The sequence below is a fragment of the Scyliorhinus torazame genome, chromosome 8 (assembly GCF_047496885.1).
Source record: "Scyliorhinus torazame isolate Kashiwa2021f chromosome 8, sScyTor2.1, whole genome shotgun sequence".
NCBI classification, from domain to species: domain Eukaryota; kingdom Metazoa; phylum Chordata; class Chondrichthyes; order Carcharhiniformes; family Scyliorhinidae; genus Scyliorhinus; species Scyliorhinus torazame.
Window position 1 is genome coordinate 160,421,648 of NC_092714.1, and position 14,317 is coordinate 160,435,964.

Here is a 14,317-nt window from a genome sequence, read left to right on the forward strand (position 1 = left end):
TAGCTGGACCGGTGGATTTGGATCAAACTTTTAGACATCATCCAACACCGTTGCCATATATTCCACGTGAAGCCCACCTGGGGGGTGTTTGCTTGATGTCTGTGTGTTCTTGCAAGCTGAGTGGTGTGAGCTGTGAGATTCTGCCTCCTTTCCCCTCGAGCTGGGGTTTGTCAGTGTATCTGTATATGCTTTATCCCCATGTCTTCAGATGATGAGGGGCAACATACAGTGAAGAACATGAAAAGCTGGGAAGAGAATCTGTTGCCCTTGTTATGTTCAAACAGGTTATAATGGAACTAAACAAAGGCATTCCCATTGAGCAGGACATCTGGTGACAAGCCATAGGAGATAATGATGGAATTGATTGGTCAGAGGTTGTGAGGAAGCATAACACAGCAGAGTTGCTGGGATGTTATTCCTGACTTTAGTTTCAATTATTTCAGTGATGTAGCAATGATCCCTCTGTGCGTCACTCCCTCTGGCGGGGTTTTCCACTCCTCATCGGTGGGTGAGAATCCAACCTGGAGTACGTGCATCATCATCTCCCTCGCCTTTGAAAGATATCCCATACTGCATTTTGCAGCTAATTAACAGATGTCTGATGGGAAGCTGGCCAACAACAGAGAGGAATGGTGGGTAACCCTTCCAACCAGGGGTGTCTGATGACAAGAGGGGCAGGCTCTGAACTGCAGGACATTCATGTGGTGTTCCACAGGGATCAGTGCTGGGACCTTTACTGTTTGTAGTATATATAAATGATTTGGAGGAAAATGTAACTGGTTTGATTAGTAAGTTTGCAGACGACACAAAGGTTGGTGGAATTGCGGATAGCGATGAGGACTGTCAGAAGATACAGCAGGATTTAGATTGTTTGGAGACTTGGCGGGGAGATGGCAGGTGGAGTTTAATCCGGACAAATGTGAGGTAATGCATTTTAATGCACTATGGATGGGAAATATACAGTAAATGGCAGAACACTTAAGTGTAATGACAGGCAGAGGGATCTGGGTGTACAAGTCCACAGCGGCAACGCAGGTGGAGAAGGCAGTGAAGAAGGCATTCGGCATACTTGCCTTCATCGACCGGGGCATTGAGTATAAAACTTGGCATGTCATGTTGCAGCTGCATGGAACCTTAGTTAGGCCAAACTTGGAATATAGTGTTCAATTCTGGTCGCCATATGACCAGAAGGATGTGGAGGCTTTGGAGAGGGTACAGAAGTAGTTTACCAGGATGTTGCCTGGTTTGGAGGGCATCAGCTATGAGAGAAGTTGGATCAACTTGGTTTGTTCTCACTGGAATGATGAAGGTTGAGGGGCGACCTGATAGAAATCTACATGATTATGAGGGGCATGGACAGAGTGGCTAGTCAGAAGCTTTTTCCTCGGGTGGAAGAGTCAATTACTGAGGGACATAGGTTTATGGTGCGAAGGGGCAAAGTTTAGAGGAGATGTGCGAGGGAGGTTTTTTATACAGAGGGTCGTGTATGTCTGGAACTCACTGCCGGAGGAGGTGGTGGAAGGAGGGACGATGACAAATACACGAATAGGAGGGGAATGCAGGGATATGGACCCCAGAAGTGTAGAACGTTTTAGGATAGATGGGCAGCATGGTCGGTGCAGGCTTGGAGGGCTGACCTTTCTGTTCCTGTGCTGTACTTTTCTTTGTTCTCTTTTTCTTGTTGTAGCCACCCATTTAATGGCACTTGTGGCAGGGAACTCCAGCTCGTGAAATCATCAGAAATCATCATTTGGAGGCTGAAATTGTAAATTGACTGATAAATCCATTGCAAAGAGTAGAAGAGAAAAGGGGCGGGTTCTCCATTTCTGAGACTTTCTAAGTAAATCTGGCGCCATACCGGGACCAATTCCGCTACCATTAAGGGGCTAGCACTGGCCCCATGTGTAACACAGTTGATTCTAATGAGAAACGGTGCCAGATTTGCCAGTTTCGCGATTGACACTCAGGAAGCTGACAAGCTGCAGCCCCATATACACACTTCATTCCTCACCCACACCATCCCAGCCAACAAGATGGCAGCGAGAAGAGCAGCCCCAAGGTTCGCGGACGCAGAGCTCGAGGTCCTCCTGGACGCTATGGTGGAGAGGGGAATGATCCTGTACCCCAGTTCAGGAACGTCGCTGTCTGTCACTTGTGTGGTGCTAATGATACTGGCCAACTATTAAGCCAAGCTTGAATATTGTCCAAGTCCTGTTCCATTAGGACATGGACTGTTTCAGTATCTCAGGATTAGTGAATGATGCTGAACATTGTGTAGTCATCCGCAAACATCCCCACATCTGACCTTATGATGGAAGAAAGGTCATTGATGAAGCAGCTTTGTGCCAAGTCTGACTCCAATCTGTGGAGGGATTCCCTCCTGATGTCAAGGGCAGTCACCTCACTTCTGGCATTCAGCTCTTTTATTCACATGTGAAACAAGGCTGGAGTTTATAGAATGTATCCGCGATAGTTTCCTCGAACAGTATGTAATGGAACCTACGAGGGAACAAGCGGTCCTAGATCTGGTCCTGTGTAATGAGACAGGATTGATTCAGGATCTCATAGTTAGGGATCCTCTCGGAAGGAGCGATCACAAGATGGTGGAATTTAAAATACAGATGGAGGGCGAGAAGGTAAAATCAAGCACTAGTGTTTTGTGCTTAAACAAAGGAGATTACAATGGGATGAGAGAAGAACTAGCTAAGGTAGACTGGGAGCAAAGACTTTATGGTGAAACAGTTGAGGAACAGTGGAGAACCTTCCAAGTGATTTTTCACAGTGCCCAGCAAAGGTTTATACCAACAAAAAGGAAGGACGGTAAAAAGAGGGAAAATCGACCGTGGATATCTAAGGAAATAAGGGAGAGTATCAAATTGAAGGAAAAAACATACAAAGTAGCAAAGATCAGTGGGAGACTAGAGGACTGGGAAATCTTTAGGGGGCAACAGAAAGCTACTAAAAAAGCTATAAAGAAGAGTAAGATAGATTATGAGAGTAAACTTGCTCAGAATATAAAAACAGATAGTAAAAGTTTCTACAAATACATAAAACAAAAAAGAGTGGCTAAGGTAAATATTGGTCCTTTAGAGGATGTGAAGGGAGATTTAATAATGGGAGATGAGGAAATGGCTGAGGAACTGAACAGGTTTTTTGGGTCGGTCTTCACAGTGGAAGACACAAATAACATGCCAGTGACTGATGGAAATGAGGCTATGACAGGTGAGGACCTTGAGAGGATTGATATCACCAAGGAGGTAGTGATGGGCAAGCTAATGGGGCTAAAGGTAGACAAGTCTCCTGGCCCTGATGGAATGCATCCCAGAGTGCTAAAAGAGATGGCTAGGGAAATTGCAAATGCACGAGTGATAATTTACCAAAATTCACTAGACTCTGGGGTGGTCCCGGCAGATTGGAAATTAGCAAACGTGACACCACTGTTTAAAAAAGGAGGTAGGCAGAAAGTGGGTAATTATAGGCCAGTGAGCTTAACTTCGGTAGTAGGGAAGATGCTGGAATCTATCATCAAGGAAGAAATAGCGAGGCATCTGGATGGAAATTGTCCCATTGGACAGACGCAGCATGGGTTTATAAAGGGCAGGTCGTGCCTAACTAATTTAGTGGAATTTTTTGAGGACATTAACAGTGCGGTAGATAACGGGGAGCCAATGGATGTGGTATAGCTGGATTTCCAGAAAGCTTTTGACAAGGTGCCAAAAGAAACAAAAGGTTGCTGCATAAGATAAAGATGCATGGAGTTAAGGGTAAAGTAGTAGCATGGATAGAGGATTGGTTAATTAATAGAAAGCAAAGAGTGGGGATTAATGGGTGTTTCTCTGGTTGGCAATCAGTAGCTAGTGGTGTCCCTCAGGGATCAGTGTTGGGCCCACAAATGTTCACAATTTACATAGATGATTTGGAGTTGGGGACCAAGGGCAATGTGTCCAAGTTTGCAGACGATACTAAGATGAGTGGTAAAGCAAAAAGTGCAGAGGATACTGTAAGTCTGCAGAGGGATTTGGACAGGCTAAGTGAATGGGCTAGGGTCTGGCAGATGGAATACAATGTTGACAAATGTGAGGTTATCCATTTTGGTAAGAATAACGGCAAAAGGGATTATTATTTAAATGATAAAAAAATTAAAACATGCTGCTGTGCAGAGAGATCTGGGTGTGCTAGTGCATGAGTCGCAGAAAGTTGGTTTTCAGGTGCAACAGGTGATTAAGAAGGCAAATGGAATTTTGTCCTTCATTGCTAGAGGGATGGAGTTTAAGACTAGGAAGGTTATGCTGCAATTGTATAAGGTGTTAGTGAGGCCACACCTGGAGTATTGTGTTCAGTTTTGGTCTCCTTACTTGAGAAAGGACGTACTGGCACTGGAGGGTGTGCAGAGGAGATTCACTAGGTTAATCCCAGAGCTGAAGGGATTGGATTACGAGGAGAGGTTGAGTAGACTGGGACTGTACTCGTTGGAATTTAGAAGGATGAGGGGGGATCTTATAGAAACATATAAGATTATGAAGGGAATAGATAGGATAGATGCGGGCAGGTTGTTTCCACTGGTGGGTGAAAGCAGAACTAGGGGGCATGGCCTCAAAATAAGGGGAAGTAGATTTAGGACTGAGTTTAGGAGGAACTTCTTCACCCAAAGGGTTGTGAATTTATGGAATTCCTTGCCCAGTGAAGCAGTAGAGGCTCCTTCATTAAATGTTTTTAAGATAAAGATAGATAGTTTTTTGAAGAATAAAGGGATTAAGGGTTATGGTGTTCGGGCCGGAAAGTGGAGCTGAGTCCACAAAAGATCAGCCATGATCTCATTGAATGGCGGAGCAGGCTCGAGGGGCCAGATGGCCTACTCCTGCTCCTAGTTCTTATGTTCTTATGTTCTTATGTAATGAGGTCAGGAGATGAATGACCCTAGCAGAACACAAACTGAGCATCAGTGAGCAAGTTATTGTTGAGGAGGTTCCACTTGATAGCGCTGTTAATGTAGGGTCAAATGATTGGCCGGTAATAGGCTAAGTTGGATTTGTCTTGCTTTTTGTATACAGGACATGGACAATTTTCCACAATGCCGGGTAGATACAAGTGTTGTAGCTGTACTGGAATAGCTTGACTAGGGGTACAGCCAGTTCTGGAGCACAAGTCTTCAGCACTTTTGCTGGAAAATTTGCAGGGCCCAGAGCCTTTAAAGTATCGAGCACCTTTAGCCGTTTCTTAATATCACGTGGTGTGAATAGACTTGGCTGAAGACTGGCATCTGTGATGCTGGGGTCCTCTGCAGGAGGCTGAGATGGATCATCCACTCGGCACTTCTGGCTGAAGATTGTGTCTAATGCTTTGTGTTTGAGTATGAAAATTGTCAAGTCATGCTGCAGATGTACAGAACCTTAGTTAGATCACATTTGGAATGTTGTGTACAATTCTGGTCACCATATTACCAGAAGGATGTGGATGTTTTGGAGAGGGTACAGAAGAGGTTGAGCAGGATGATGCCTGGTATGGTAGGTATTAGCTATGAGGAGAGGTTGGATAAACTTGGATTGTTTTCACTGGATAGATGGAGATGGAGGTTGAGGGACAACCTGATAGAGGTTTACAAAATTATGAGTGGCATGGACAGAGGCTTTTTCACAGGGTGGAAAAGTCAATTACTAGGGTACATAGGTTTAAGGTACAAAGAGGAAAGTTTCGAGGAGATGTGCGAGGCAAGACTTTTACACAGAGGGTGGAACTCACTGCTGGAGGAGGTGGTGGAAGCTTATACAATAACGACGTTTAAGAGGCATCTTGACGAATATAAATATATTTTTAAATAAATTTAGAGTACCCAATTCATTTTTTCCAATTACGGGGCAATTTAGCGTGGCCAATCCACCTACCCTGCACATCTTTGAGTTGTGGGGCGAAACCCACGTAAACAGGGGGAGAATGTGCAAACTCCACACGGACAGTGACCCAGAACTGGGATTGAACCTGGGACCTCAGCGCCGTGAGGCAGCAGTGCTAACCACTGCGCCACCTTGTGCTGCCCACCTTGACGAATATATAAATAGGATTGAAATACGGACCCTGGGAAGTGAAGAAGGTTTCACTTTAGATATGCATCATGACGGCTTGGATGGCCAAAGGCTTGCACATTTCTTTGTTCTTTGCTTCAGCCTTGTCTTTTACACAGATGTGCTGGGTTCTTCCAACATTGAGGCTGTGATATTTGTGGAGCCTCCTCCTCCAGCGAGTTTTTGAATTGTCCACCACTATTCACAATTGCTTTTGTTTTCAAAGCAATCTGTTTTGAGTTCCTAATTTTCATTGAGCTAAATCCCTCAGATGATGAACACTGCTGGATTCATATGGCACAGATTATACTGGAGGAAGAGTATATTTGATTCAATTCAGGGTATTAGTCAAACAATAGGAAGATGCAAAGCAAAGCTCATTCTCCAATTTAGACTTTTAAGAAGATAAGCTTCAAGAACAAGATCCCCCAAAATGTATCAGCCACTTTCATGTTCACACTTACCAGTTTCACAATTCCAACCTTCAAATTCCTCTGGGCACATGCATAGATAACGTTGAAACAGGTCCTGACATGATCCTCCATTTTGGCATGGATCTGATGCACATTGATCACCATCTGTATATGATAAATGTTAAAATCAATCTTTAGTGTTAAGCCACCCTGGGCAAGTGCGTGTTCAACTCCAGCCGCACAGACCTCGGAGTTCTGACATAAGTGAATTAATCAGGAATATACATTTTCCAAAAACCCTTGACTGTTCCAATGAGTTACAGACACCAGATTTATAATTTAAACATTAACCAACAGTTTATTAATAAAAAGAGGAAAAGGTGAATATATATCAAAGAAATAACAGAACAATGGTCTATCATTCTACCTAATCCCCAAAACCCCCTCTACTCAGACATACACAAGACAGACACAAGGAAAGGGTTGGTGGGGATAAAAGAAATGGTGGTTAAAGGGTAACTTTGAGATGGGTCTCCTCTGCTTTCGTTGCAGCCTCTGCGAAACAGAGTTGCTCAAGAGGTTCAGATTGATGCAATTCTGTCTTTTGAACATCAGGTGGCGGTCACCTAAGAATTCCAGGACAATGCGATTCCAGGCTTCGGCCACTAGATACACCGAGGTTGTTCACATCAGTGCAGTTCTTGTCACCGGCCACGAGATGGTGCTGTACATAGGATGCTCTGATCAGTGCATTTCTGCCTTTCTTTCACCAGATGGAGTTTTTGACTCCCTGTGAGATCATTACAACTTGCCTGAGTAAACTCAGGTTTTTTTGATTTGATTTATTGTCACATGAAAAGGATTTTTCTGCGGCCGAGGGAATGTACACAGTACGTACATAGTAGGCAAAAGAATAATCCACAGAGAACATTGACAAATGGTACATCGACAAACAGTGATTGGTTACAGTGCGGAACAAGGGGCCAAACAAAGCAAATACATTTCCTTTGTCTGAACTCTACACCGGATCTCTAGTCGTTCTTTAAGGAATATTCTCAGTTTAAGCATCAATTTTGAGCTCTTACCAGCCTCTGACACACACAGTTCAAAGATTACTGACTTTTGGGAAAACGGCTTGCACTTTCACATTCAAGATCACTTTTTCAGTTCTAATGGCTATCTGTGCTCCCTCAAACTAGAAAGTCGTCACAGCTAAGAGCGCAGGTAGATACATGGCAGCAGAATGTCATTGCTATAACGGAAACATGACTAAAGGAGGGGGAAAATTGGCAACTCAATATTCCTGGATACAGAATTTCAGACAGGACAGAAATAAAGAAGGAGGGGGAGTAGCACTAATGGTTAAGGAATCCATTCCAGTTGTGAGTAGTGTTGTGGGCCAGGGTTTAGAAAACTCAAAAGTATATCATGGAGTTTACCTGACCCACGACTTTTAATAGATTGTGGTTATGGGGAGCACAAGGGCTTACAGGTGTGATGCAACAGAGGTCTAAAGTATTTTAAAAACAAAACCATGTTTATTTATGAATCCAGTTAACACTTCATAAACACAAAGTGAACATTTTAACAACTATCATGGCCAATAATCCCCACAGATACAATATTCTATAAGTAACCCTTTCCTAACAACATCCATAAGTCCAAAAGACACTTTTTACAGAAAGACAGCAGAATTAAATTCTCAACAGAAACAGGTATTACTTTGAAATCTTCAAATAATCTGGAGACAGTCTTTCGATTGCAGAGAGTGATCAATGCAACTTCTTGCTGTGTGAATGAAACTCAAACACGCAGACACACACCAGCTTTTTGCTCAAAGTGAACGTAAAAGCAGAGTCACAGCTCAGCTCCACCCACACACTGACATCACTGCAGCTATTTGATAAACACCCATTTCTTAAAGGGACTTTTACATGACACTGCCCCCCAAGAAAAAAAATAAACCATCAACTTCAAGATGGTTTCATTTTTTAGCTTTTCTCTTTCCTTTGAGAAATATTGACAGTGAATATACGTTTTTTTTTAACAAAACAAAACAAGCAACATTTATAATAACATAGTCCATTTTAGTTCTTCTTCCTCCAACTGGAATCCCTCTTGATTGACAGTCTCTTTGGACAACATGGTCTCTCCATTTCTCTACGCCTCTGCATTTCTCTTTAAAGTCAGATACTTTAGTTCAATCCGATCACAGAGCCCCTTGTAATTCTCCAACACAGGAGCATTGGTTAACACAGCCTTCAGGCAGTCAAATGCCTGTTGTCACTCCGCTGTCCACTTAAATTTGCTACGCTTCTTCAGCAAGTCTATCGGGCAGCACGGTAGACTTGTGGATAGCACAATTGCTTCACAGCTCCAGGGTCCCAGGTTCGATTCTGGCTTGGGTCACTGTCTGTGCGGAGTCTGCACATCCTCCCCATGTGTGCATGGGTTTCCTCCGGGTGCTCCGGTTTCCTCCCACAGTCCAAAGATGTGCAGGTTAGGTGGATTGGCCGTGATAAATTGCCCTTAGCGTCCAAAATTGCCCTTAGTGTTGGGTGGGGTTATGGGGGTAGGATGGCGGTATTGACCTTGGGTAGGGAGCTCTTTCCAAGAGCCGGTGCAGACTCAATGGGCCGAATGGCCTCCTTCTGCACTGTAAATTCTATGAAGTCCGTCAGTGGAGCAACCATTCTGCGAGAATTTGGCACAAATTTCCGGTAGAATCCACTCATACCAAGAAATTGCATTATTTCTCTTTGTGTCGAGGGTATTGGAAACTCCAATTGGGAATTTCCAATACCCTCGACACAAAGAGAAATAATGCAATTTCCATTGAATGTGACCATTCACCCTGTCCGATTGTATGGCCAAGGAAAGTGACTTGGGCTTTTCTAAATTCACTTTTGGCGAGGTTTATAACCAAACCCGCCTCCTGAAGTTGATTGAATAACTCTATCAGATCCTTCAAATGTTCTTTCCGTGTCAAGCTAAAAATCACCAGATCGTTGATGTGTACTGCACAATTGGGTAAGCCTTAAACAACTTTGCTAGTTAACCATTGAAAAGTGGCTGTGGCGTTTTTCATGTCAAATGGCATAACTTTGAATTGGTATATACCATTTGGAGTCACAAAAGCTGAAATCTCCTTCGCCCTTTCGGATAAAGGTACCTGCCAGTAACCTTTAAGTAAATCCAGTTTGGAAATAAAAGCAGATTGTCCCACCTTCTCAATGCAATCCTCCAAGCTTGGGATAGGATAAGGCTCCATTCTTGTCATTGCATTAACCTTTCTATAGTCCACACACCATTGGGTACCATCCAGTTTTGGTACCATCACTATAGATGAGCTCCATTGGCTGCAACCCACTTCAATTATGCTATTTTTAAGCATAATTTCAATGCCATTTTTAAGCATAATTTCAATCTCTTTGTTAACCTGTGCCAATTTTAAAGGGTTAAGTTCATATGGATGTTGTTTAATTGGAACAGCATTTCCCACATCTACATCATGTACAGCCATTTTAGTACTTCCCAATTTATCTCTACAAACTTGAACATGTGATCTCACTAACTCTTTCAGGTCAGTCTGCTTTTCCTCTGGAAGGTAACTCAACAATGTATCCCAATTTTTAAGAACATCCTCATTTTCCAATTTAATTTGAGGTATGTCAAATTCAAAGTCATCTGGATTTGGTTCATCACTTTGAGTTGGAATCATTAAAACCTCCTCCTTTTGCTCTTCTTCCCTTTCAAAGTACCTTTTAAGCATATTCACATGACACACGCGGTGAGTTTTCCTTCTATCCAGCATTCTTACCACACAATTCACCTCACTTAATTTCCTTTCAATCTGATAAGGTCCACAAAACCTTGCTTTTAAAGGTTCACCTACCACTGGTAGCAATTCTAAAACTTTATCTCCATTGGCAAAGCTATGAACTTTGGATTTCTTGTCCGCTACCCGTTTCATCACATTTTGTGCAACTTTTAAATGTTGTCTAGCCAATCCCCCTGCTCTATTTAATCGTTCCCAAAAATTTGACACGTAATCCAATAATGTAAGTTCCGATTTCTCACTCAACAATTTTTCCTTAATCAATTTAAGAGGTCCTCTTACCTCATGACCAAAAATTACTTCAAAAGGACTGAATTTGGTTGACTCATTAGGTACATCCCTTATTGCAAACAGTACAAATGGAATTCCTTTATCTCAATCCTCTGGATAATCTTGACAATAAGCCCTCAACATTATCTTCAATGTCTGATGCCACCTTTCTAACGGTCCTTGCGATTCTGGATGGTACACAGTTGATTTAAATTGTTTTATTTCTAAGCTATCCATAACTTCTTTGAATAACTTTGAGGTAAAATTTGATTCTTTATCCGATTGTATTTCTGTGGGAAGTCTTTATCTAGTAAAGAATTTAAGTAACTCCTCCACAATCTTTCTAGCAGTAATATTGCGTACTGGAATGACCTCTGGAAACCGAGTAGACACATACATTGTAGTCAAAAGATATTGATTCCCACGTTTCGTTTTGGGAAGCGGTCCAACGCAATCAATTAGGACCCTTGTAAAAGGTTCCTCAAATGCTGGAATGGGTATTAAGGGTGCTGGTTTTATCATTGCTTGTGATTTCCCTATCACTTGACATGTGTGACATGGATTGACAAAATTTAACTATATCTTTATGTAGTCCAGGCCAGTAAAAATGTTTTTGGATTTTAGCTTGAGTTTTCCTTACTCCCAAATGACCTCCCACCAGTACCTCATGTGCTACTCGCAACACCTCCTTTCTATACCCTCCTGGCAATACCACTTGAACTTCTGCCCATTTTTCATCCGCCTGCATATGTAAAGGTCTTCATTTTCTCATCAAGACATCACTTTTATGGTAATAACACTCTGGTATACACTCAATTCCTCTTCCGTATATGCTTTCTGATACATCTTGTTTATTTCTACATCTTTCTGTTGTAACTCCGCCAATTTTCCTGAACTAAAAATATCCGCCTCATCCTCCACCTGTTCTTGTTCTTTTCCAATCATCTGATCAAAAATTGTTTCTGATAATTGCACTTCAACTTTATCTTCACTGTTTCCCCTCTTGTCTTAACCTGTGACTTTGCGACCTTGTTACGACACAATCCGGGAAAATCCCAGAATATTATTCCTTCAATACTTCAGTTGTCTGATTTTCCACTGGCTTATCAACCACAGTAGGCATCACTCCCACCTGCGATCCAGCTACATCATTACCTAAGATAAACTGTATTCCTGGAGAAGATAGTTTCTCTGTTACTCCTACTACCACTTCACCACTCTTCACTGGGCTTTCCAACCTTACCTTACATAATGGAACACTACTCTTCTCACCCTGAATTCCACATATTACCACCTTTTTCGGCAACATTCCTCCTAAACTACATAACTTCTCATCTCTTACCATCAAAGATTGACTAACTCCCGTATCTCTTAAAATTGTGACTTCTTTACCTGCTCTTCCTGATACACATGAGTAAACTTTACCCACATCTTTAAAGACATCAGGCACCTTCTTATCAATCATCTCTTGAACAGGCTGTGCAATCTTTTGCACCTCCTTCGCTTCACTTGGGCTTTCCTTTTCCACTTTAACAAACCCCATTGTCTTATCCTGTTTTACCACATCAGCCTTCCCAGTGCTTTACTTCAACCACCAACATTGTAACTTGTGTGACAAGTGATGCATACACTTCACTAGCCTACCTCCCAGCTTTGTTTGAATCAGTAATACCCACATGTCCTGTGGCCATTTCATTTTTTTTTCACTTCGTAATTTTTAATGTTTCGTACAAAAAAACGTGTTGTTAACTTCCCAGCAATGCAACTTTTCACAAAAAGAAAATGAACTATCCGTGCCTTGAGGGGGCGGGATTTCAAAGTTTGCCTACATAAAAGGACCATTTTTTTTTATTTCGAAAAAACCCCCCAACAAAAGCAACTCTGCGATTATTGGAATGGGGGCCGTTCGGTGACCGCCCATCTCATATACATTCCTACACAATTTCCTTCAAATTGAATACAAAGAGAAAAAAGTTTTTAAAGATACAAACTAGGTGATTGGATTTCATTAGTCACAATAGAGAACTCAAGAGACTGTGTTAGTGAACTGGAGCTGGAGCTGGATGAACCTCGGTTCAACCGGGAGGCAGATGGGGTAATAGACAAGAGTTACAGGGAGGTAGCCACACCCAAAGTACAGGACAAGAGTAGCTGGGTTACAGTCAGGGGAAGGAAAGCGAACGGGCAGACAGTGCAGGGATCCTTCGTGGCCGTTCTCCTTCAAAACAATTTTGGATGCTGTTGGGGGGGGGGGTGACCTACCGGGGGAAGGCCCTAACGGCCAGGTCTCTGGCACTGAGTCTGGCTCCGTGGCTCAGAAGGGAAGGGGGGAGAATAGAAAAGCAATAGTGATAGGAGACTCAATGGTTAGGGGGAATACATAGGAGATTCTGTGGTCGCGAGCGAGACTCCCGGAAGGTATGTTGCCTCCCGGGTGCCAGGGCCAGGGATGTCTCGGATCGTGTCTTCAGGATCCTTAAGGGGGAGGGGGAGCAGCCAGAAGTCGTGGTGCACATTGGTACCAACGACGTAGGTAGGAAAAGGGGTGTGGATGTAATAAACGAGTTTAGGGAGTTAGGCTGGAAGTTAGTAGCCAGGACAGACAGAGTTGTCATCTCTGGTTTGTTGCCAGTGCCACGTGATAGCGAGGCTAGGAATAGGGAAAGAGTGCAGTTGAACACGTGGCTGCAGGAATGGTGTAGGAAGGAGGGCTTCAGGTATTTGGATAATTGGAGCGCATTCTGGGGAAGATGGGACCTGTACAAGCAGGACGGGCTGCATCTGAACCAGAGGGGCACCAATATCCTGGGAGGGAGGTTTTCTTGTACTCTTCAGGAGGGTTTAAACTAATTTGGCAGAGGAATGGGAACCGCATTTGTAGTCCAGCAACTAAGGTAGCCGATATTCAGGACGCCAAAGCGTGTAGTGAGGCAGTGGGGAAGGTAACACTGACAAAGGAGAGTTCTTGCAGGCACGGAGATGGGTTGAAGTGTGTACTTCAACGCAAGAAGCATCAAGAATAAGGTGGGTGAACGTAAGGCATGGATCGGTACTTGGGACTACGATGTGGTGGCCATCACTGAAACATGGATAGAAGAGGAGCAGAAATGGTTGTTGGAGGCTCCGGGATATAGATGTTTCAATAAGATAAGGGAGGGTGGTAAAAGAGGTGGGGGGATTGCGTTGATAATTAGAGATAGTATAACAGCTGCAGAAAGGCAATTAGAAGAGGATCTGCCTACTGAGGTAGTATGGGTTGAAGTCAGAAATAGGAAAGGAGCAGTCACCTTGTTGGGAGTCTTCTATAGGCCTCCCAATAGCAGCAGAGATATGGAGGAACAGATTGGGAAACAGATTTTGGAAAGGTGCAGAAGTCACAGGGTTGTAGTCATGGGTGACTTCAACTTCCCAAATATTGAGTGGAAACTCTTTGATGCACGATCAATTGCACAAAGACTAAAGTTGGGTACAACTGTGGCTTTATTACAGTCAGGTGCGTGGCCTCCTGCTGCAGCTGGGTGGAGGCAGCCGGCAGGAGCTACCAGCGAACCTGTAGTGCAGGTCTTACCTTACATCTCCTAATACAGTGGTTCACCACATTCAAAATGAGTCCGGCGGGGGTGACGTGAAACTATATACAATTAGTGCAATTATGTACAGTGGTAGGAAAAGAAAAGTCCATGTTGACGGCCCGGAGTCCGTCAAAGGTTCAGTCGGTCCGGTGCTTTGGCGCTTCG

At 43.3% G+C, this 14,317-nt stretch overlaps 1 protein-coding gene across 1 annotated transcript in view; it reads right to left on the minus strand.

The window, feature by feature from the left end:
* LOC140428230 (coagulation factor VII-like) overlaps nucleotides 1-14,317 on the minus strand; it is a 187,516-nt gene that overhangs the window by 122,617 nt on the left and 50,582 nt on the right. The window contains 1 exon segment of the mRNA XM_072514477.1: nucleotides 6,524-6,637. Within this exon segment, the coding sequence (XP_072370578.1) occupies nucleotides 6,524-6,637 (114 nt within the window).